The 25,092-nt window shown below is 40.8% G+C and overlaps 1 protein-coding gene across 3 annotated transcripts in view; it reads left to right on the top strand.

Moving 5' to 3' along the window:
* The window catches only part of LOC144829209 (aromatic-L-amino-acid decarboxylase-like), a 799,768-nt gene that overhangs the window by 727,587 nt on the left and 47,089 nt on the right, over positions 1-25,092 (top strand). For all 3 annotated transcript variants that reach the window (XM_078688118.1, XM_078688116.1, XM_078688117.1), the window contains exons 11-12: positions 13,912-13,931; positions 21,003-21,101. In XM_078688118.1, coding sequence (XP_078544244.1) covers positions 13,912-13,931; positions 21,003-21,101 — 119 coding nt within the window. The remainder of the gene's footprint in view (positions 1-13,911; positions 13,932-21,002; positions 21,102-25,092) is intronic.

Here is a 25,092-nt window from a genome sequence, read left to right as displayed (position 1 = left end):
TACAAGACATACATACCATTCCATATGACCTACTTACAATTCCATACAACATGTCTTCTTTTTATGTATTTTTAAAAATAAATATATCTATGCAAATACTTAAGACAGTAAAATTAAATGAAGAATATGCTAAAATAAAAATCCTCTAACTTCTTAGACTTAAATATAAGTGTATGAAAACTAAACAAAAAAAACCCAAAGAGATCTTCTAAAATAAAATCCTCTAACTTCTTAGGCAATTTGATCACACTTTTTGTCTGAGAAACATCAGTAACCACCTCTGTATCAGCTGCTTCTGGATAACAGGAAAAAAATATTTCCTAGCATTTGCACACCCAAATCATGTGAATGAGGATGCAACCTTTGTGTACTGGTATCCTGCTGTGTATGATACTTAAACATGCAGGCAGGCTCTGGACCTAGCCCACAAGGCTTCTGAGATTGATTGCCCTGCTCATGTATAGCCTTTGCTCTTGTAGGGATTGTTAACCATTATCAAAGAATGAATCATCTTCATCTAATCCTACAAACATTTTCTCTTGCCCAAGTTTATGAGCCACAACAGCACTCTTATTCCACCTTTCTATCCTTTTTCCCGCAGTAGTACTGCACTTTCAGTCACTCTTTCAACTTTGGCAGGCTCATAGAACTTAGAAAAGCCCTTACGCTGCAAACCAGGTTTAACAATCCGCACCAAATCTCCTGCATTGATAACTTTATGCCTGACCCTATGCACGTCATCATGATAATTCTTTCCTTTAATTTGCTTGTCATTTAAGTTCCCTCTGACATCTTTCAATATTTTTTCTACATTTCTGTTGACTCTAACATTCTCAAAAGAGGGAGTCAACAAATTACGACTTTTTATTTCTCTCATTAAAACATGAGGAGATACTACAGTCACAGAATGCGGTGTGTTATGATAACTCCACAATTTTTCTTTTAAAAAAACAAAAACATCCCTATTATGACTTAAAGTAGATTGTATACCTTCCTTTATAAATCTGTTAGCCCTTTATACTTGAAAAAATTGTCAATGAGTGCCATGAAAAATAAATGTTCTATTCCTAGAACATCGTATGGGTCAGAAAAATCAATGTATACTTATTATCAAGGTTTTTGAGGATGCTTTTGCACATTCTCCAGTTCACAGGTCACCTTCAAATGTTTGTCAGAATGAACACTCACAGTGCATACATCATCAAACCTTTCAACACTTGCATCCATACCCGGCCACCATTAATGATGTTTAGGAAATTTCTTTGTGCCAGTTGCACCAGGATGTCCCACATAAGCCAAGTCAATGAGTTTTCTTCTAAGACCCACAGATGGAACAAACTTGTCATTACTAAGTAAAATGCCATTCTCTAAACTCAGTTCATTGGAAACTTGAGCAAAACTCTGTAATGCAGGAACAAGGTTTTTACTGGGAGACCAACCATTCACTACGCAATGTTTGCCTTTCACCAACAGTTCATCCTCTTCCAACATTTTAATCCACTCAGACCATTGCACTTACTCAAAATGTCCACAACTGCAACTACACACTGATGTTGATCAAGTGCTGCTTCCTCCTTTAAATCTTTAGGTGGGAACCTTGATAAAGAATCAGCAACTATGTTTTTATCACCTGATAGGTACTGCTTTTCAAAATTAAATTCCTGCAAACTGGTAATAAGTCTTATAAGCCTCGAAGAAGCTTTTCCTGATCTTTCCTTGTCCATCATATGAACCAATGGTTTATGACCAGTGATCAACACAAAAGGTTTTCCTCACAGAATGTTTTTACATTTCTCCACTGCCCAAACACAGGTTACTACCTCTTTCTCTATTGTACTGTAATGTTGTTCTGCACCTCGCACTGCTCTTGAGATAAAAGAAAATACTCTCTCCTTGCTGTCTACTATTTGACTGAAAACCGCCTCCAAACCAATGGAACTAGTGTCTACCGTCACATATGATTTACCATTAGGGTCAAAAGTGTTAAGAGCAGGGGCTTCATCAATTAATCTTTTAACCTTGTCAAAGGCATTATCATGCTCCTAGGTCCACTCAAAGAAAACACCTTTTCTTAACAATTTTCTTATAGCTCAACATCAATAGCATAACCATGTATGAACCTTGAGCATTACTCTCCAAGTCCTAAAAATTATCTCAAAGAGACTTTGTTGTATGGGTCTGTTGCATTATTAAGTGCTTTAATAAGGCCCTCAATGGGAAAAATTCCTTCACTTGAGATTCTGTGACCTAAATAGACAATTTCCCTCCCGAAAAACGTGCATTTTATCTTGCTAACAGTTATGCCTCTAACCTCTGATGTTCTGAGTACTGTTTTCAACAACTCATCATACTCCCCACAGGTTTTGTCAACAATGAGGATATTGTCCTGTAACTCCTGCACTCCCATTTTTCCTTGAAACATTACACCAATTAACTTTTGAAAATCACTACCCGCCAAGGCCAAATCAAAGAGCATCCTAAAACACCTGAAAACCCAAAACAGAGTTACAAAAGCTGTTAAGCCCTTGGAAGTGTCATCCAGCTTTAACTGGTGATATGCCAACTTGAGATCAATTATCAAAAAATATTTGGGCCCCATTGACTGCTGCCAGCAGTACTTGAATCCTAGGCAACGGATGACTGTCAACCAAAATACTCTTGTTAAGGAACCTCACGTCAACACACAGCCATACATTGCCAATTTTGAAAAAAGTGATATTCATGGCAGAAACCCACTCCGAACTATCAGTGCTCCCAATAATATCTTCCGCACACATAGCATCAAGATGTTATTTAAGTTGTTGACGAACACCCTAATGGTATCATCCTTACTGTTTGCTAAACAGGTAAAGCACAATGTTTTTGTTTAATGTGATGGGTGAAACCTTTCACTTACCCAACTTTGTCTAAAACAAAGCATTATGTTTAGCTAAAATCATTTTCACATTAGGCTCCTGAATATCAATTTGATTCACAGTCAAGTCCCTCAGAACAATGGGTGAATCAGTCCCTGGACATAAAATTATAGCCAGTTTCCCTAAATCAAACCACCCAATAATATCTTTTCCATCAATTCTTGTATAAATGTTACACCCTTTGAACTTCAGTTTGTCTTCAAAGTATTCCAACACGGTAAAATCAAGATTACCAAAAGCTTTCAGATTAACATACATCTCCAATCTTTTTTAATGTAATTTCAGACACAATAGTAATCAGGGAGCATGAACATTGCCTTGCTTCTATCCTGGTGTTTGTAAAACTTTTATCGCTCCTGCCCTGAATTGGACTCCTGCTGAACTGAAAGCCAGTCCTTTGCTTGATTAGTGGAGTCGCTGCTGTGTGACACCTGGCCCATAACGGGGAGTGCGGTACTGCGAGAGCCAGAGGTCTTTGCGCTCTGACAATCACGCGCACCTGGCGTCTCTTCCCGCTCCTCCTCCTTGCTGTTCCCGTCTTCAAAAAAGACTCACGGCCCCCGCTCCGCAGGGGCCGTTCGGAGTCGTGGACATTGCCTTGCTTCTATCCTGGTGTTTGTAAAACTTTTATCGCTCCTACACTGAATCGGACTCCTGCTGAACTGTAAGCCAGTCCTTTGCTTGATTAGTGGAGCCGCTGCTGTGTGACACATGGCCGATAACGGGGAGTGCGGGACTGCGAGAGCCAGAGTTCTTTGCGCTCTGACAATCACGCGCACCTGGCGTCTCTTCCCACTCCTCCTCCCTGATGTTCCCGTCTTCAAAAACGACTCACGGCCCCTGCTCCGCGGGAGCCGTTCGGAGTCGTGGACATTGCCTTGCTTCTATCCTGGTGTTTGTAAAACTGTTATCTCTCCTGCCCTGAATCGGACTCCTGCTAAACTGAAAGCCAGTCCTTTGCTTGATTAGTGGAGCCGCTGCTGTGTGACACCTGGCCGATAACGGGGAGTGCGGGACTGCGAGAGCCAGAGGTATTTGCGCTCTGACAATCACGCGCACCTGGCGTCTCTTCCCGATCCTCCTCCTTGCTGTTCCCGTCTTCAAAAATGACTCACGGCCCCCGCTCCGCAGGGGCCGTTCGGAGTCGTGGACATTGCCTTGCTTCTATCCTGGTGTTTGTAAAACTTTTATCGCTCCTACACTGAATCGGACTCCTGCTGAACTGAAAGCCAGTCCTTTGCTTGATTAGTGGAGCCGCTGCTGTGTGACACCTGGCCGAGAACGGGGAGTGCGGGACTGCGAGAGCCAGAGTTTTTTGCGCTCTGACAATCACGCGCACCTGGCGTCTCTTCCCACTCCTCCTCCCTGCTGTTCCCGTCTTCAAAAACGACTCACGGCCCCTGCTCCGCGGGAGCCGTTCGGGGTCGTGGACATTGCCTTGCTTCTATCCTGGTGTTTGTAAAACTGTTATCTCTCCTGCCCTGAATCGGACTCCTGCTGAACTGAAAGCCAGTCCTTTGCTTGATTAGTGGAGCCGCTGCTGTGTGACACCTGGCCGATAACGGGGAGTGCGGGACTGCGAGAGCCAGAGGTCTTTGCGCTCTGACAATCACGCGCACCTGGCGTCTCTTCCCGCTCCTCCTCCTTGCTGTTCCCGTCTTCAAAAACGACTCATGGCCCCCGCTCCGTGGGTGCCGTTCGGAATCGTGGACGTTTCCTTGCTTCTATCCTGGTGTTTGTAAAACTTTTATCGCTCCTGCCCTGAATCGGACTCCTGCTGAACTGAAAGCCAGTCCTTTGCTTGATTATTGTAGCCGCTGCTGTGTGACACCTGGCCGATAACGGGGTGTGCGGGACTGCGATAGGCAGAGGTCTTTGCGCTCTGACAATCACGCGCACCAGGCGTCTCTTCCCGCTCCTCCTCCTTGCTGTTCCCGTCTTCAAAAACGACTCACAGCCCCCGCTCCGCGGGGGCGGTTCGGAGTTGTGGACATTGCCTCGCTTCTATCCTAGTGTTTGTAAAACTTTTATCGCTCCTGCCCTGAATCGGACTCCTGCTGAACTGAAACCAATCCTTTGCTTGATTAGTGGAGCCGCTGCTGTGTGACACCTGGCCAATAACAGGGAGATCGGGACTGCGAGAGCCAGAGGACTTTGCGCTCTGACAATCACGCGCACCTGGCGTCTCTTCCCGCTCCTCCTCTGCCTATTTAAGGAACCCCATCTACGCTAACGCGGGACGCGCGCGGGGCGAAGCCTGGGCAAAGGGCGGGCCATCTGAGGCCGTCCGAGGACGATCGAGGCCGGGCTGGGCCCCGTCCCTTCATCTTGTCGTTCAACCTTGAACCCCTGTAATATTGACTATGCCACCGAAGCCGGGGAATGGTGGAAAAACGCTTAAGGGGGGGAAGTTAATAGGTACTTTGGACGCTTTTTTATCAAAGGCGGTTTCGAATCTGGACCATGAAATATCTGTTGTAGAATCGCGCTTGTCTTTCAAACTTCAACAAAACAAGCGCTTGTCATTAGGTCCACTAACACAGATACCTTCCCCCCTATTTATAGCCCTCAGAGCATAGGGATCTCTTTATCATCAGATACTAGTATCCCCCTGATCTTTCAGGACAATTCCTTAACACCAACCCACGTTTTATTGAGGAGCCCTAATCATCTGTCAACTACTTCGGATCTTTCCCTGGATTTCTCTCCAACGGAGCCCTCTTTGTTGCAGCTCCCAAACGTGACCCCTATGACTAAAAAGAGTACACCCCCGCAAAAACCACGTAGACAGTTAACGTTAACTTTAACGAAAAGGAAGAGAGGGGGAAATGATCATCGGGGCAGACAAACTAAAGTACCCAGACTAGGCTCAAGTCCCCAAACGGACATCTGCAACAAAATATTACAGGCCCCTTTGATACCACCAAATACAAAATTAAAGCCCCAGGATACCCAAAACTCGTTAAAGAACCAACCTTCCGAACCTAAGTTAATTATGCACGACATAGAACATCTAGTCAGATCATTATTCCTCTCCGTCTTAGAAAAGGTAAAAAGACTGGGTGTTCAGATAAACGATCTAGCGGTAGAAACCACCTTAAACTCCCAACTATTAAAGGGCCTGGTAGCCATTAATATGAACACCAAAATTAGTGGACTCCAATTAACAAATAAGGCTCCCCCAAAAGCTACTTCATTCAGCGCTGACACGACCAATGAGAATGTCAGACCTACTAAAGACACTCGACCTGCTCTGATCACCCTTAGTGGGAAAGAGGGGAAATCCGATAAATCTCATACACACCCCACCCTTAAAGGCCCCAAAGAATCAGCTTCTCTCCCACTCAATACTCATACATCTCCTACCACACAGTTACACATTAAGGCCGCGGATGCAGGCATTCGCCAACTTCTTGATCAACCCACGAAAAACAAAGGCTGCCATATCGACTTGCCACCAGAGGCGGTTCCGTACGCCCTAGTTCTAACAGGTGTCCCAGAGCTTATAGAGGGAAAAAAGGAAGGTTATTACGAGTTTAAGAATAAAGCCATTTATTGGCTTAGACAGAACAGGCCACTGCCCTCCCATTTAGGTGGAGACATATTGTTTGTTAGAAGACTTGGGTGGGTAGGTGGAAGACCAAAAGATTCTGCAGGAGATGTAATCATTATTAATTTTAGAGACAGAAGGGTGGTCTTGCACATTGTTGACTGGTATCAGAATCAGGGACGTAGCACCATAGTGCCCCGAACCCTGACCTACTTTTATCCAGAGGCACTAATTGTTCCACGTGGCTCCCGCGGTGTGCCCACACTACATAAATTTAATCCTCATCCCTCCTACCTATCGAAGCGGACCCCATGGCCCACAAATCACTCACATTTCGAGAATATAGAAGGGCCAATTAAAAAACGGAATCTGCCCATTCAGCAAGATTTTAACGTACCACAATGGCCACTTCCCCTAACTAACCGATATGATGTCTTTTCGGATCGAAATTATCTGGATTGACAACAGGGAAATACTGTGATATATACTCCGGAAACATTAAGCTGTCCAAGGTCAACAAATTTCAATCAGAGAGGGGGACACAGAAGTGATCCAGCGGAGAGGGACCCTATGTTTCCAACTGTCTATATTGGGTCTTCGTTTAAATAGAACGATCAATTAGTCAATTCGCCTGTCATAGACGATCCCCATCTAGTTCAGCATAATGCATCCGAACCTAATCGATTAAATATTTCTAAACAAATAGATCTTACTCATAGTTTAATTTCCTGGAATGTGGCTGGCCTGGTAGACAAAGTGTACCAAAAACATTGGCTAGATGTCGTCACTGCGCACAGTGTAATTTGCCTACAGGAAACATGGTCCCTGGAGGCACTTCATATTAGCGGTTACCAAACCTTTCATACTTCAGCTGTCCAAAGTACACACGGCCGTAACAAAGGGGGTCTGTGTACATTTGTATCTATTATCGGGGATTTGAAGTGAAAAGGTTCAGGGCAACTGAATATTATCAGATATTGTGGTTAAGATGGGGTTCCCCGCAACAAGCAATTATATTACATTTTTACAATAATATACCTCCTGACAGGAGCGAGGCGCTCCTGAGTAATCTTCTCTCGACCTTGATCTCTATACAAGATCAGATGGTAGGTGATAATATCATGTTCTGGGTAGGAGACTTTAATTGCACGATCTGTCCTCATGACCGACTAGGTCTGTGCGGCCTATCGGATTATGGGGAAGATAGTCCTACCCATTTCAATCATTCGCCACTCGGTACCATACTTAATAACATACTTTTTTATTTTAACTTAAATTTTATAAATGAGATTTGTATACCGAGCATCCCATTTCAACCCACCTTTAATGGGAGGTGGAGCAACACGATAATTGATTATACCTTAATTTCTGTATCCCATGCCGGGTTAGTGGCTACCTGGGAAATGGGCCAGGCCCCCCACTCCGATCATTACCATATAGTGTTTAGTATTAAAGATAAAAAATAACACGCAGGGCCGAAGCCAACACCCAATATACCCCAGAGATAAGATTAGCTTCAACTAATGGCTATACAATGAAATGGGACAAAGTAGATCCCTCGGGCTTTTTGGAAAAATTACCTGCTTCCAATATAAAAGACATAATGATCTGCCTAACTCAAGATGAGGCACCAGATAGGGTAATGAATTCCTTTTCCAAAATTGTAGCCACAGTCAAATCTTTATTGACAAGAGAACACCGAAAAGGGTCTCAAAACCCTTTAGGTGGTTTGACAGTGAGTGCACTAAAGCAGTAACTCTTCTTAAAAAGGCTTTGCAGACAACTCCAAAAAAAACGAATTTAAATCGTACAGCTAGAAAAACGTATAAAAATACGATAAAAATGAGAAAAGCCACATTAAAGAATAAGGTATGGGCAGCCCTGAAAGAAGCCTCAACTAAAAGGGACCACAGGGCCTTTTGGAAGGTGGTCAACCACCCCTTCCTACAAACACAAGAGGCTAATTTTAGTGAGATGGCAATTACAGGTGATCAATGGGTAGCTCATTTTAAACATTTGTATGCTAGAATGTCATCCATTGATGATGAAATCATTCTAACAGATAAGGATAGTAGTTCTCTGGTAGGTAAACGGCTCACTTCTTTCCCTTTACCGATAACCTTCAGCTATGAGGAAGTTATTAAAGGTATAAAGGATAGTTCGTCCGGCAAGGCACCGGGCACTGATGGTGTTCCCATAGATACTTATAAGGCCGAGATAGATCTATGGGCACCAATGGTAACTAACGTTTTAAATAAAGCGAATCAACAAGGCTTTATTACCTCATGGTCTGACGCCATAGTGATTCCTAGGTATAAAAAGGGCAAGAGAGAAGACCCGACCTGCTATCGCCCAATCTCCTTGTTGGATGCTTTGGCAAAGGTGGCAGGCCGAATCATTTTAAATAGAACTTGGGGGGAGGAAAAACACATTTATTTATTAACTTACAGTACGGTTTCAGTCCAGGAAAGGGGACAATGGAACAATGCTTAAACTTGTCCCTTCTTATAGCAAAACACACTCAGGCCAAGAACGGGAACCTTTTAATTTCATTTATAGATTTAAGTTCGGCTTTTGACTGTGTAGACCACGAATTCCTATGGCTAACACTTAGCGACATGGGGATTGACAGTCATATTTTATCATATATCAAAGAACTCTATAGAGAGGCAGGAGCAAGGGTTAGGTATGGTCCTAGGGGGGAATGCTCAGACAAATTCCCTATAAAAAGGGGCGTAAGACAGGGGTGCATTTTGGGACCCTTATTATTTTCCTTATACATTATTTCGATTGGACAATACCTTATGGACTTTCAGCATGATTACCCCACTATTAAAGGAATTCCTACCCCATTATTGCTATATGCCGATGATGCGGCATTAATGTCACGGACCAGACTCGGGCTACAGAGAACTGTAGATAAATTTAACATCTAAATGAAGCTCCGCGGCCTGAGTATAAATATTTCTAAAACTTTTATAATGGTCTGTGGGAAGGGTAAAAAAAGGGCATCCTGCCCTATTTTCCAAGACAATAAGAGAATTGCAATTACAGACACTTTCTCCTACTTAGGGGTAAATTTTCACAGAGGAAGCTCTTGGCAATCAGCGGTTAATGATAGGAAACTAGCATTTCTGCGTTCCACTGGCGCATTGAGAAAATTTTCCACCAAACTGGGGGGGAAGCCAGTTAAAGACTTAATTTATATTTATAAAGCTAAGTGCGTCTCTACTGCTATCTATGGCGCCGGCATTTGGGGCATTGAACACGCACAGGGGATACAAAGTTGTGAAAACCAGTTCCTTGCCTACTTATTGGGGGTACCTAAAACTACATCCTCGTTTATGTCCCACATAGAAACAGGCCTTTCCCATATAACAGACTCCATAAGGATTTCTCCGATCCTTCTTTGGCACAAGGTCTGGGTCACCCCGGAAACTGCACTAAACCGGGAACTAATAACTGATTGCCTTTCTCTAGATGGGCTGTCAAAAATCAAATGGCTAAACTATGTGAGAAACATGTTTAAGGAGTTAGGCCACCTGGAATTCTTCGCAAAACCAACCACGATGGAGAAGGTATCAAGAAGCTTGATAAAAAAAAATGGCTTTGGGCCACCTTGTAACATCTAGGTGAAATGCAGTAAGAGAAAAACACACGACCATTAGATACCAGCAAATTACTTCCCATGAAGGGCAACAAAAATATCTAACATTAGTGAATAGACCTTATGCCCGCTCCCTCCTTACTCGCTTTAGGTTAGGCATTTTCTTTCGACTAGTCACATTGCCACAATGCAATAATTGGTCCCCGTCAAATCTTGCATGCCCCTGCGATGATATCTCGCAACAATCTAATATTCATTGTGTCCTATTTAGTAAATTTTATCGGGCACCACGCAGGGTGTACTTATTACCTATTTTAAGGACATGGGGGATTCGAACTTGTAAGTTAGCTTTTCTCAAATTGTTACAGATGGAAGAGGACTATGTTATTCATGCACTGAAGACTTGTGGTAAAGTTCCGTAACTCCATGATTTGATCAGCAAGGCTCTATCGTTATCTCTTTGGCCATTATTAAGGATCGTTTTTAGGATATGTCTTTCAAATGTGTTATTTTTTGTAATAATTGTTTTTACCTTGTGTGCTTTTATGATTTGAATCATTAAATCGAATAAAGCAATTTTTAAATGAAATGAAAAATGAACTAAGTTTAGTCCCCTTGACCTCACCTGACATATGCTTTTTTCCCTAATTGAACAACACAAACAGGACTGTTATTAGCATTCACCACATAAGTAGATAATGCTTTAGATGATATAATGAATCTTTCAATTCCTTTGGCTATGTCTAGAGCCTCATCTCATCAAGAATGGGATTCCGAAACGCAAATAACCTCTCCTGAATTTCTTTTTGATTCACAGTCAAAAAACAATTTGGTTCCTGATGGAAGTATTCACACCAGCACCAAATTCAAAATTGGCAGCAAGTACCCTCAAAGCGGTGACATACTCTTCAACTGACTCTCCCCCATATTGCATACTTTTCGAAAAACTATGCCGCTCAATCAATACATTGGGTTCACCTACAAATTCCTTTTCAAGTCTGTCACTGCCTCCTTGAATACGTCCCAACTGTCTCCTTCTCCACTTGGTGGCGATACAGGTTGTAAATGTTCCAAAATGTCAATTGACGTAGTCGGCAAAAAACTGAATAACAATGTTCTTTTCCTTTCTGGTTTAAATCCAACTCCATCAATTGCAACAATATAATTTTCAAAAGTCTTCAACCATTTGTTCCAAATAAGCAGAGGTTTCCCAGGTAGCAGCAAAAAATAGATAGCTGATTAAACGTGTGAGCTAGCCATGTTAATGCAAACCACAAGCAATTTACAATCATTATAACATTTTGAACCTCAAAATAATTTCCCAAAAAGGTTTGCATATCCCCGAAATATACTCCACAGATACCCTGCTCCAAACCATTGCCAGTTCCAGAAGAGTACAAATCACTGAAAATGTGATCCACTGTTAAAATTGTGTGCGCATCACAATTTTCTAAAAGGAACCAGATGGGCAGTTGCACCATGACAGCATGAAGTGGAAATCACGATAACCACTTAGTAAATTCAAGATGGCCGCCACGTCCAACAACTACATGATGAAGTATATCCTGCCACTACACTAGCCGTTCTAGACACAATTCAATATAGCCATCCAATCCAACGCCTACGTGATGGCAACTCCTCACATTAAGCTCTGCTGCTGCAGCTCCGCACGCACTTCATGCAGTGAAGATCCAAGTGTAGAGAAGCCTTGCACCGCTTCAGTTAGACGTCTTGCTCTGAAGGTCTACACACACGCATTCCACACGCACGATCCCTTTATTGTGGGTTAATTGTAGCACACTGTGCAAGCACACAAGGTGATGCAAAATAACACAGGGCCTTATTTATGAAAACTGTCCCATCGTTGCGTGAAAACAGCGATGCAACAGTTTTCACTGCGCCCTCCTTGTGTCAGTATTACTGACGTATCTGTCGGCGCAAAACTGACGCATTCCTGGAGTTGTGTCAGAAGCGTGACGCATATCCACCAATACAGGGGGGGGAGGGCTATGAATATAACACTGTGTCACTCTTTAGCCTACTGTGAGGCAGGCATAAGAAATTGACGCAATGGCATCCTAGAAGTGGCGCACTGAAATCTCATGGATTTCACTGCACCACTTCTACGAGGCATTTTGTGGGGGAACACCCACCCTGCATACATTATACCTGGGAAGTATAATGTGGCAAAGGGATTTACAGAGTGGCACTTCTCCCTAGATGTGTCACTTTGTAAATACGGCACAACACAGCACTTTTTTTAGGCCACAGGTGCATCACAAAAAGTATTATTAGAAGCAGACGTATACGTAAATTTGAGTGCTATCAAGACAGTTGATCTGAGTGTAACTATTGTAAGAATCAGAGCTCTGAGTAAGTATCAGTTTTATTTTAGCATAGAGTTTTGAGTACAGGACTTATGATGATCATTGAAAATCATCCTGACTAACTAAATAAAGATCCCAAATGTTGTGCTGTATTTTTCGATGCGACAATGTTCATAACGGCACATTACTACTGTATTCAAGAATTACATAATTTCCTCTGGCATTGTATTGAAGTAAGGTGCTACTCATGCTGTTGCTTAATGCGTAGAAGAGTAAAACGCGTTGACGCTGGTTAGATCCAGAGCGGCAATAATTTTTGGTGCTGCTACTCCGTATGACCGCCTCCTTGGATTCTCTCACTATCTCCAGGCAAAAGTGCTCCCCATCTCTCCAATCATAAGTTATTACTAAACACAGTGCTTCCACCCCTCCTCCAACCCCCTAGGGCAGCATCTCTCTGCACCTGTAGCACTGCCCTAAAACCGGCCCTGGCTGCCACACAATTTACTTTCCAGGGAGAAATCTAATAACAAAGGGCCTGATGCAGACAGGGCCTCTGCAATCGTGGCGGAGGCACCGGAGTTGTGGGGGAGTCTCCGCACTGGGAATGGAATCTCTGCAATGAGAATGCTAATTACAAAGATTCTGCCCCGATTGAGGAGACTCCCCCACCACTGCAAGGCCTCCGCACAAATGCAGAGGACCTTTGTGAATCAGGCCCATTATGTTTCTAATGGGAATACCAAAGGTTCTTTTAGCATCAGAGGGATAATACACTAGGTTGGTTGGAAAGTTTTAATTTTAGGTGAATTTACAAGGTTGATATCAGATCTGCCTTTAAAGAAGACCGTGCATGGACTGTCCCCCAAAATAGGAGTAGGAAGAGGCAGTGGCTTGACAAAACTTCAGGGAGGGTGACCCTACAAAGTACATGGAGGAGTTCCCCATGCTCCAGACCCAGTCAGAAGCTCTCAGGCCAGAGGCCAGCTGCCAGTGCATAGTGCTGGGGTGAAGTGTTGGCCCTGGAGCTCGCCCCCCCACACACCTCTGGGGCTGTGGAGGCTATTGCTATGCCACTGGCAAGAGGGTGTTTGGAGTTTGTTTCCAGTGACTCATTATCCAAACAAAGAAATATTTTCTGTGGAGAAATATGATTAGAGCATATGACTACACATTACTTTATTACCACTCCTATACCACACTGCATCAATACATTCAGAAATATGCATATCATAATGTCATGAAAAACCCTGCCTTTCTCTCAGTTTTCTAATTTTGCTTCTGCTTGGAGGGTTTTCCTTATTTGCTACTCTTAGTTGTAAATTGCAACCAATGTGCATGTCATAATGTGCACCTGTCAGGCAACATTTTCTGCACACAGCCTTTCACAATTAGCTCCTCTTAAACCCTTTACAGAATAAAGAACATACATTGAACGTTTAATATGATCCGATATGCCCTCCAGTAACATCCAGTATCCATCAAATAAACTGTTTTGTCGTTTTATTTCAGGTCTTATCACCGATTACAGGGTACGTATCATGTTGTTAGCAAAGTGTATATGTGTAAGTTATATTAACAATTTTGAAGTGTCTGCCCTGGTTGTCACATCAAAATGATTTCCCATCAACCAATCAAAAAGTGTTGTTTACGTCTAAGTTTTAAATGGATCTTATATGTAAACCAGAGTAATAGATAACTGTCTGTAGAATGCGTTTGTATGACTGCTAAGTGAGCGCAAATACCTGAACAAATAACGTATACATCAGGCCGGGGTGGTATTTGCACTTGATTTAATGGATGTGTTATTAACACGTGCATACAAGTTAGCATAGTTAGTTGCTATTAGGGTCAATCTGGTGATAGCTTACTGTGCTAGCTTTTATGTTCCATACCATTATGTTCCATTTGTGTACTAGTTATGTTCTTATTATTCTGCTGATCCCGTGTACATATATCTGTTCTTGTCATGTGAGTTCTATTTTGATATGTGATTTTGTCTGTATTCTCATTTGACACATGTACTGAAATTGTTACCTTCCTTTCCCCACAACTGTAAAGCACTCTGATATCCCTTGGGATCACGTTCGCGCTATATACAACTTTATAAATAAATAAATACATTTGCCATTCAACTTCCAATCAGAGTTACATGGAGACAGAGGTCCTTTTGAGAAGTCTCATTTACCTGGTTAACCTAATGTTTCTGCTAATTATTAAAAGTTTAACATTTATTTACGTGTCAGTCGGGCAGTGGCGGCTCGCAGAAAGAGTGCTGCAGGGCAGGGAGGGTTTGGGTTGGGGGTAGTGGAGTCAGACATATGAAGGCCAGGAGTAAATTAGTTAATAAATAGATAAAACTATTTACCTTGCACTCGCTGCATCGCCAACTCGAAGATGCAGCGAGGGAAAGGAAAATATTTTATTTATTTACTTACTTTACTCCTGGCCGGTGTATGTATGACTCCACTACCTCCTCAACTATGCCCCTCCCCCGCCCCACCGCCCCAGAGCACTCCCTCTACGAGCCGCCACTGCAATTGGGTAGGAGATAGAGTGTATTTTCGAAGGTCAATATTGTTTTGAAAAGTGTAAATGACAGAAGAAGAAACTGCAAAGACCATCCTATTTGTTCCTTGCAAAATGTCTAATAATAGAGCTTTATAGCATGTTTTTGTGGCTGTTAAATCCAGAACACCATATGCCTTTAAAAGATGCTTTATTGCAAATTGAAAAACTGATGCAGAGGAGCACCGAAATGCACATCTTCACTCACTCGGCCCTCTCAATGCCTCTCTTTTGTAAGTTCCACACCAAGTCAAAAACAGTGCAGGTGCCAGAGAACACAGCTGGTGATGACCGTTAAAATAGGCACAATACTGAAATATAAATAAACGCAACAGTGGGCTATGACTTATGTGCAATACCATCTCACTGAGTAATTGACCAGAGAATCATACCAGGGCCAGGAATGGAAGACAGACTGTTGAAAGGCCGACAGATTTCAAGGCAATGGAGCTAAATGGATATTATGCCCTTTAATATTTAAATAAAACAGAGAGAAACAAAGGGAAACATTAAGGTTTTAGAGCAGATGGCACACACCCACTTTTATTCTACTCACACAGACTATTGTCGCCAATAGAGTTTCGAGCATTTCAATGTTTTAAGAAAACATTATAGCCCACTGCTGAGGGCTGGACCAGTCACTAAATGCCACAACCAAGAGTCACAGATGATGAGAGCCTACAACACGAAAGAGGGCATTAACGACTGATGTAGCCTGAGGCTGTCTATTTATAATGATATTTAAACATTGCATTCATTGTGAGCAGGATTTGTATTATTTTGCAGTTTTATGTAGTGCATACTCTGTGTTGTCCTCTCATTGGTACTGAAGTATCACTGCTCCAAACACAAAATTTAAAGCATCAAATTGAATTGAATTGAATATGAATTGTCTGGGCAGATCTTGGTATCTGAGAATATGAGATTGGGTGAAAGCCTTCTTGAGATTGACAAAGGCCTGTTGTGCTTTAGGGGTTCGAGAAAATCTTTATAGTTAAGTTCTCCTTTCTCAAAGTGGCAGCAATATAGCTACTCATGTTGGGACAGCACTTAAAGGTAGCCAACCCTAAAAACTCTGATTCTCCTTAACGGACTTAGGTATCAGCCAGTCACGGATTGCAGAGATCTGAAGAGGGTCCATAGATAAACCACTACCAGACAGGCCATTCTCCACATACTCAACTTTTGTTCTTTAAAATTCACACTTCCCAGCTTAGTGGTGGTCAATTAGTGGTTTTCCCTGAGACAAACAAAAATGGAACAAAGATGTTTTTGATGTTCAAGAAAGGAAGCAGAAAAGATTGTGATGTTGTCTAGATACACCACAATTAATTGGTTCAGGACACCAGCGAATTTCCCATTATTCTCTGGAAAACCGCTGGAGCATTGGGAAGCCCAATATTCCTGATATTCATGGTGCCCAAAGGAAGTCCAAAAGGCCGTCATCCACCCTTCACCCTTCTTTATCCAGAGCAGGTAGTAAGCTCAATGGAGATCTAACTTTGTGAAATATTTTGCACACTGATCGGACTCAGGGATGTCTTTGATGAGTGAAAGTGGGTAATGTTCCTTATGGTGACCCTATTCTATCCGTGGTAATCAATACAAGGTCTTAGCACTAAAAGCTTTTTTTAGGACAAAGAAGAGAGGCTCTCGACCAGGGGATGTTGACCAGACAATCTGGCCATTCTAAAGGTTTTCATTTAGATATTCCTGCAGAGCCAGTTTCTCAAGCTAGGAAAGAAAATATACCCTGCCATATGGAATTAAGGCTCCAGGTATGGTCTGAATTGCACAGTTCAAAGCCCTATGAGGAGAGAGAGACACACACAGAAGTAAGCTTCTGGAAGTCCTCAAGAAACTCATGATAAGCCATAGGAATGGGCAAAGTCTGGACTATAGTGGAATGAGACTGCACTTCAGAAAGTTCTTGTGTCATTGGGGCCCAATAGCTCCTGCTCAAGAAACAATTGTCTCTACAGAAAGCAGAGGAAAGAGAGGTAACCCATCACCCAACTGATGTAGGGGTTTTGTCGTTCCAGCTAGGATATTCCAAGCACGTTGGCATAGTTAGGCGATGTGATTAAATCAAAGGCAACTATCTCTTCATGATTCCACTACAAAGAGACAATTAACAATAACTTTTTTGGAGGCAGACAAAAAAGCATATTGCAATTGCAAATTTCACCACCTGAATTACTGAATCAACATTTGGTAGATGTCATATTACAAACATATGCTTAAAATGGTGGACAATCGATTACTGTTGTATATTTACAGGAAAACATTTGGAATTCATTGCGATTTGCATAAAGGTTAGTACTCCACTCAAAACTTTAATGAGGCATGCGATGTATTTTGGCTTCAGTTTTATTGGTACTCAATCACTCTTTATGTGGTGTTTTTATCCTCTAAAACACATTTCTTTTTTAATAAAATTAAGTATATTCTTTGCAAACTTCCTTGGTTTAATTTGCATAATATTGTTTTATTATAAAACACTTTGACTTTAAAAGACATCACACAGAACACCTTAGTGCAAACCATGCAAGTAAGAATCATGATGTAATTAAGGGCAATACTACCCTAACAGGACATTAACACACATAACACCATTTGGAATAACCAATGTGGTCAATGTAATCTAACACAGTATGATTATTGGATACATTGGGCCATCATATTACTTTCATCAGTACACATTTACTATTCTATCTTCGGTTCTAGCACTTAAAGTGCAAGCACCACTTTGGGGTAAAGCGATGATATGGTCATGTCAGTGTAATGGCAGCCCCCTGAAGATGACAGACTTCTAGAGAGAGAGTTAACAATTCCAACATGCCCGTTGCTTTTGCATATATTTTTAACTTTTTGTCGACTGATTTTAATGCCGGCAAATGTTCTAAAGAAACTATTATAACTTTTTAAAACACCATAAATAAATCTTTATCTATTTTCAGCTCGTTAAAAAGTCCACAAAATATTTGAAAACATGTTAACATGTAACACCATGCTGATTACATTTGTAATTCTTTAGCAAAACTCAACAAATGTTTTAAACTATTCCAATTTTTTTCAAAATACTTTGGAGTTATAATACTATTGCAGTAAAAATTCTAACTTTTGACAGAAACGGATATCTTTTAGAACTTGTTAACTAACAGTACTAAAACTTCTAAAATTAACTGTTACATAATTTGACACATTTTAAATATATCTGAAAGAAATTGTTAAGCAGTTTAACCAAGAAAGACAATCATAACAATGTTAACATGGTGTTCAACTACAATCACCTTTTGAAGTGCTACCAATATGTTAGAACTTATAAAACTAGAAGCTTCAACTTTGTAACACTCGTACGTACTGTTTGAAAATACTCTTTTTCAAAATATGAGCATTTCTGTTATTTACTGGCAATTATAATTTAGAAAAATAATTGTAAACTTTTTATGAGTCCAACAGTATAATACAATGGCTTAGAAATTTTTAATTGGCAGTTCAACACTTGCCTGAAACCCAATACTCATTTCATTGAATTCTTATCTTTTGAATATAAGATATTTTTTGTGTTGTGTCAAAACCAATAAATGATACAAAAGAAGAAAATATAATCTGGCACTACCACAGCCAATTATCACAATCTGACCAGTCTCTAACTTAGACATAGGATGAAATTATTTTAACAAATGTTAACCTTTTCAAATTCTCTACAAATGTTTAAGGAGTGTCTAACTGACTACTCCTGTTTTATCATAAATTTAAGCTGTAGTAATCAGTTTTCAACTTCAAACAATAAACCTTAAAAAACACAAACATAGAATTTGGACAATGGTAAAAGGAAATCAGATAACGAAAAGGAAGGCACAGGGATATGAACGAGGTATGGAAAGAGGTTGGCAGAAGAGTGTGATAGGGAAGGAAAAATGCCAAGACATGTACAGGAAAATGGGTCACCATTTGTATATTGAAAAAAGAAACACAAAAATTTTGAAAATAGATTTGGAGACATTGAAGAGAAAAAAGTAAGCGTGGTTAGGCAGTAATACGAAATGTGACTTTAGACTGTCTACTCCACTGCCGCCAGTACTGCCTTGATTAAATAAAGAAAAAAGGCAGAATGGAGGAAGGGGAGACAAACTGAAGGAGCAAAAAGGTGCAGTAGTAAAAAGGGAGGTTAAAAAGGTACCTAAGTATTGAAGAATATGCTCCCAAGTAGTTCAAGAGCATAATTGAGAACAACAGTCCAGTGAAAGAGAGGGGACAGGGTCAAAAAGTAAAAGGGCGAATGTGTAAGCCTTTAAAAAAACTGTGTCACATGCAAGTGCAAAATAAAAGATATTTCTTGGATTGGTTGCTAGCAAATTTTCAAGCCATTTATCATAAAAATTCTATTAAACATTTTAGGTTAAATAGTTTTTAACAATTGGAATTCTACAAATGTGTTTTTCTCATACAGCCACCCTACTGCCTGGAATACTGTAAGGAACCTGTTCCAGTTTTGTCAGAGCAGGAGTCCTACCATAGTCTGTCATCATAAACCTATGACTTGGTGGCCCATCTGCAACAAAGCCAATGGATCAAGGCTTTGAAAGTCCCACCTTAGATAAGGAGGTCCAAGGCATACATTTCCTGCTGGGGTCACATTGTCTTGCCTGGTGGTCTCAGGCAGGAAACATATATAGTAACCCACACACTCAGGGGCAATTCATCCTGTGCATCAGGGCGATTGATATTGTGTTTTGAGGAAATACACCTCTGTGTTTGGAGCTTATTTATGCAAAACAACAATGAAATACCAACTGAGTGCCAAGCAGGGTGGGCAGCAGGGATGAATGATTTAAAGCAAATGCTCACACTGCATCTGAGGGAGCACTTTTGTCAAAATCATCCCCAACATCATGAGAGAAGGCTTTAATTATGGCAAGTGCTTCCCCACATGTGGGTGGAGGCAAGAGCCTCTACCAATTCAGTAGGCATTCCACCACTGCATAAATGCTCGCTTATATTTTTCTTTAATTGAGAGAATGAGGTCTGCATTTACCCTACCTCAATGGACTCTGTTATTATTTGTTGGTGTAGAACTCCATATTTTAGTGTCGAAATATTCCTTATGACTAATTGACAATCAGCATGAGGGACTGTGAAACGCAGAAAGATCCAATAGAAATGCTACAGTCCGTTTTTTTGAACCTCTGACATAGGTGTGTGAAAACTGGAATTCTCTTGTGATTACGGATTCATATTATAAATTAACATGGATTGGCACAGCTGAGCATCAGAAGAATTCAAACATAAGTTCTCAATTCAATCTGAACTAAAACTTACAGATTGTGATAAGTTCACAGCTGGAATGAGCACATGGTGAATGTTAAAATCCATGGAGGAATCCTGAGGATAGGGATAACTAGGTAAGTCAAACCTACTTATAGCAAAATCTTTGATAATTGGAACTGGATCTCAGAAGGCTGCCAGTGGTCCTTGGGCACATCTCAAAGAATAATGCAAAATGCTTTACAGTTATGGGTGCGGAGTCTGCACTTTAATTGGAAAGCGGGCTACTGGTGGAAAGGTGGTGTTTATAATTTCTGTAGGGGATGCCCCATTGCAAGTGAAGTCTTTTCAGACGGATGGACATCCAACTTCAGGCCCCATTAAGCAGATTTCAACTGCCAGTTTAGCAGGCGGCCTAGGGACAGTTGGTCTGTCTGTCATGGGAGGTCAGTAACAACAAGCAGTAACCATGGCTACCACCTGCCATATCTGAGATATGTGCCAAATTGATCATGTCATTGTATCAATAGAAACAATCTGTGTTACTGTTCAATGTAAAACTAAAACATTTTTATATCTGAAACTATAACATCATATAACATCATCAAATGCAGCCTTTGGAATGTGTGTACAAATGATCTTCAAGATTATTTTGCAGCACTGACATATGTATAAACTAAGAAATTGTCATTTGCATTTGAAAACATAATATCTCTCAAACCAGCCATTGTTTTGACTCAAAGCTCAGTAATGTTATTTTGCAGCATTGGCAGATCCCCCTGGGCCGCAGGTTCCGTTCCCTGAAATTGTGGTTTGTGTTCAGGCTGTATGGTGTGAAAGGACTACAGGAATTCATACGCAAGGTAAATACATTTCATTGTTGGTATTTATTTTAATATTCTTTAAACTCCAATGAATGTTTATAAAATGTGTCGTCACAATAAAAATCTTGTTTTGCTCTCTCAGCAGAGCAATGAAAGTATGTGGTTTGTTAGTGCTCCTCATTTGTCTCCAGCACTCAAAGATCTTGGTAGCGCATCTGTCGCCAGACAATTTTGAGAAAATCACCAGGAGAGCGGTGTTGACTCCACCCCCATGGTGGGAGCCAGGAATACATGCTTTGATTGGGCAGGTGCTGTGTGCTTCCACAAAAAAGTGCTTCACCACCACACAGGTGTGAATATTTTGTTTAGTTATCCAACTGCCTGAGCTTTAACTTTCAGAGGCACACGCATAACCAGACAATTTATAGTGTTTTTCGCTAGCAGCAGCACAAAAGGAAGGAGGGCAGGTATGAAACTACGTGGGTTTTTAGGTCTTGCTGGACAGTGCAACCGTCATCTGACATTTTAGGCTACACTAAAATTATTCAACAGTTCTTTGCTTCCACACAAATACACATCCATTTCGATGTAATGCTTCACATAACCATACAACATTCATTTAGAGCCAGACCTATTGGCATTGCCTCTGCTTGTTGAAATGAGGCTAATGAGCACACAGCTATTGAGCAATTAATTGAATATACACTGATTGAGAAATTAAAAGAAAGACGACCTAAAATGCACAATCAACCATTATCTTACTTGGGGAATTTTAATTTTGAGAAGGCCAATGGAAAATCGCAGGCGGTGAGAACTGAAGAAAAAAAACAGTTGACTAAAAACCCACAACTTTGAATGACATAGAACGTAATACGCCCTTCAAATTGAGCATTTTGTATGCGCAGATCCCAATCTCGCTGACATTGCTCTTGTTTAGTAGCTGAATGATTGCATATCTGACAGGCTGTACGTCAGTCTATGTTAGCCCCAAATTGAGAAATATGTTTAACAAATCTGTCTTTAGGTTACTCCATGTCCTTCCTTGAGGGTGAGAGGTAACTCAGACTCTTTGTTTTTGTGTGGTTTAAATATGGTTGCCAATAGAAAGTCTACCCATAGAAAGTCTCTATTTGCATTCGCAACCAATGTATAGTTCTTCCACCCAAAACCCAAAGGAAGCCCAAAATACTGATTAAAACAAAACCATGGATATAATTCTCAAACGAGAAATATGTAACCACGGATTTCAAAGATGCTTCCGTTCCATTTTTTAAGACAAGGGTGGTCCTATGGAGTGGTTCCATTAACATTATTTATATAGGGGATATGTTACAATAGTACGCAGAAAGCGTGGAAAAGGGTTAAGTGCATACATAGATTTTCCTACAAATTATTCTGGACTTGTAAACATAAACTACTAAGGGAAATTATGCTACTACCTAAAACTCTGAGAAACTGCCCAGTTTTGCACACTACTATCATATTATTTCGTGCATTCTGACTGTGAACCCCTGCTTAAACTTCATATTAAACTCCAATCATTTATAAACCATCCATATACTGAACTGTATTTGACCCTAAAATGAAACCCACACTTTTCTTAGGATAGTATACGTTTCCTGTAACACAAAGAGGTGGCTGCTGAAATACCAATGTGGGAATTGTCAGTGGAGCAGGGAAAATATACACAAAAACATGGTGGGGCAAGGCTAAACAAGCAAACGAGCAAGGGAAAACAGATAAATGAATGTGAAACGAAGGAGGAAATGTTCAAATGGAATGAAGAAGAAGACACTCTGTAAAATATTTGGACAGCAGACATATCAAAGTTACTGAATGACTGAAGAGAGGCACTGGAGTGAAAGACTGAACAGTAAGAGTGTCCCGTTGAGAGAACACTCCTAGCTCAGGAAAGAATGGGGATCAGTTACGAAGGCAAGAGAAGACACTCCAGAGTGCAGAAAATGAGATTCTCACTTTTCAAAGCCAGGTAAATACACTCCTGCAGACGACAATATATATATATTGAAATCATCTCAGAGAGGTCTCCAAAGAAAGACATAAACTCGATTGGTATTGCTGGATAAAAGGAAGGGAAATGTAAATGAATTCTGAGCTGCAAGACCTGAAAAAAGTATTAAAGGCTGTGTTGCATTCTAGTGAGCTCATACACTGTTGGCACCAAAAAAATCTATGCGAAACTCAGCTTAGAACTATCATCGACCATAAGCTGAATTATAAGGACCGAAATGTAATTTGGTAAGAGGTAGAGAGGAAAGCACAATGTGAAGAACAGTGCAGAAGTAAGTAGAAAAGGAAATTGGAGTTAAGTCCAGGTTCCAAGTGAAAATTACGGTTAAATTGTACACCCTCAACAACAGAGATCAGCAACCCCTCCAGCTTTGCAACATACAACTCCACATTTGCATCCCATTGCACGCATTCTAAAGATTCTGTCACATTCCATGGCTCATGAGAGGAGTAACCAGCCACAACACACATCCTGCCCCTTATGAAACAACACCACCAAGATCAAGCATAACGGAAAATACAACATGATCATAGGAAATCAGAAAATTACAAAATGTAAAATATTAAAAAAATGTTTCAACATAATAAGCAACAGAAGAAAACTAGACACCGTAGGCTAACAACACAATGCAGGAGATAGCAATAAAGAAATATAAACTGCAAGGTAGTATTGAAAGTACATTGAACTGTTGAGATTTATTTCAAAGGTAAATATAGTCCTTTAGATACTTTGGTGCTCTCTCCACTCTGTTGGTCCTCCTTGCAGCAGAACCATGCAGACTATCGCTTGACACAAGCTAATGCTTTGTGTTCTATAAAACTATAGATCTGTAATGTAATTCAGCTTTGCACAAGTACCTTGAAGTAAAAGCTAATGTGGGTTCTTTAGTGCTTACTCTTTGGTTAAACACAGTCCCAATACCAATTGCACTTGCATCCCCCGTGATAATGCACAATTCATTCTCCTGACACGGTTTGTAGGCAGGTGCTTCAACAATTAGCACTTTAGTCATATCAAATGATTCTCTTTCCTCTGTATGCCAAACAAATGGCACTCCTTTAAGCTATATTCTTTTAAGTGGCCTCCACAAAACTGTACAAGTGAACACATTTCAAACAGATTCCCTGTCAAGACATGGAAAAGTGTAAACTGGGACTGTGTCTACATATAAAAAGGAGGGTGGTCCAGTTTGTGATATTCTTGTAGGTATCACTATCTGCGAGTTGCTGGTGATTCAAGATCGCATATCAGTATAATATCTGATCAATGTTTCTACAAAGAATGACCTGATATTTATCTAATTCCTTCTGATGTTATCCCTCTGGTTTTTGGAGGAAGTAAAATCAATATTGTGGGATATTTATGAGAGGAAGTTAAGTATAAAGATTTTCTGGTTTTATATTCCAGGAAGATGCGGTTCTTCGTTGGAGAGATAAAGGATGCTTTGTATGTTATGTTATGTAAAAACAACTTATTAAGCGCACGTAAACCAAAAAGGTGTATTGGCACTTACGGCAAGGGCCTGCCTATCTATCTCTCTTGTAGAACTGAAGAACTGTGGTCATCAAGAGATTTTGGATGCTCACAAGGAGGTCTTTGAGAACAAATTGGGGTGCTTGAAAAGATGTATGCAAAAAATTGTGATTAAAGACTCTGCTATGCCTGTACACCACATGGTGAGAAGTGTACCTGAGAGTAATAGATCACAACTGCTGGAGCATTTATGTCAATTGGAGAATGATGGTGTCATGGAGAAAGCTGATTCCTCTGAATGGCTTTCTCTTATAGTAGTGGCAAAAACATTTATTTGTGTGCCGATTTCAGGTCAATAAATACCATTTAAGTTAACTGTCATCCACTACCCAAATTGTTATACATGGTTGCACAATTGGGCAGTGGACATTACTTTCTTGACCTTCGTTCAGTATACCAACCAATAGAATTATGTGAGAAATCAAGGTCTTTGTCGATCCTTCCAATTCCTTTTGCAGCATATCA

This window comes from Lissotriton helveticus, chromosome 4_1 (genome assembly GCF_964261635.1).
Source record: "Lissotriton helveticus chromosome 4_1, aLisHel1.1, whole genome shotgun sequence".
Lineage (NCBI taxonomy): Eukaryota > Metazoa > Chordata > Amphibia > Caudata > Salamandridae > Lissotriton > Lissotriton helveticus.
This window is presented reverse-complemented; position numbering and strand designations above follow the sequence as displayed.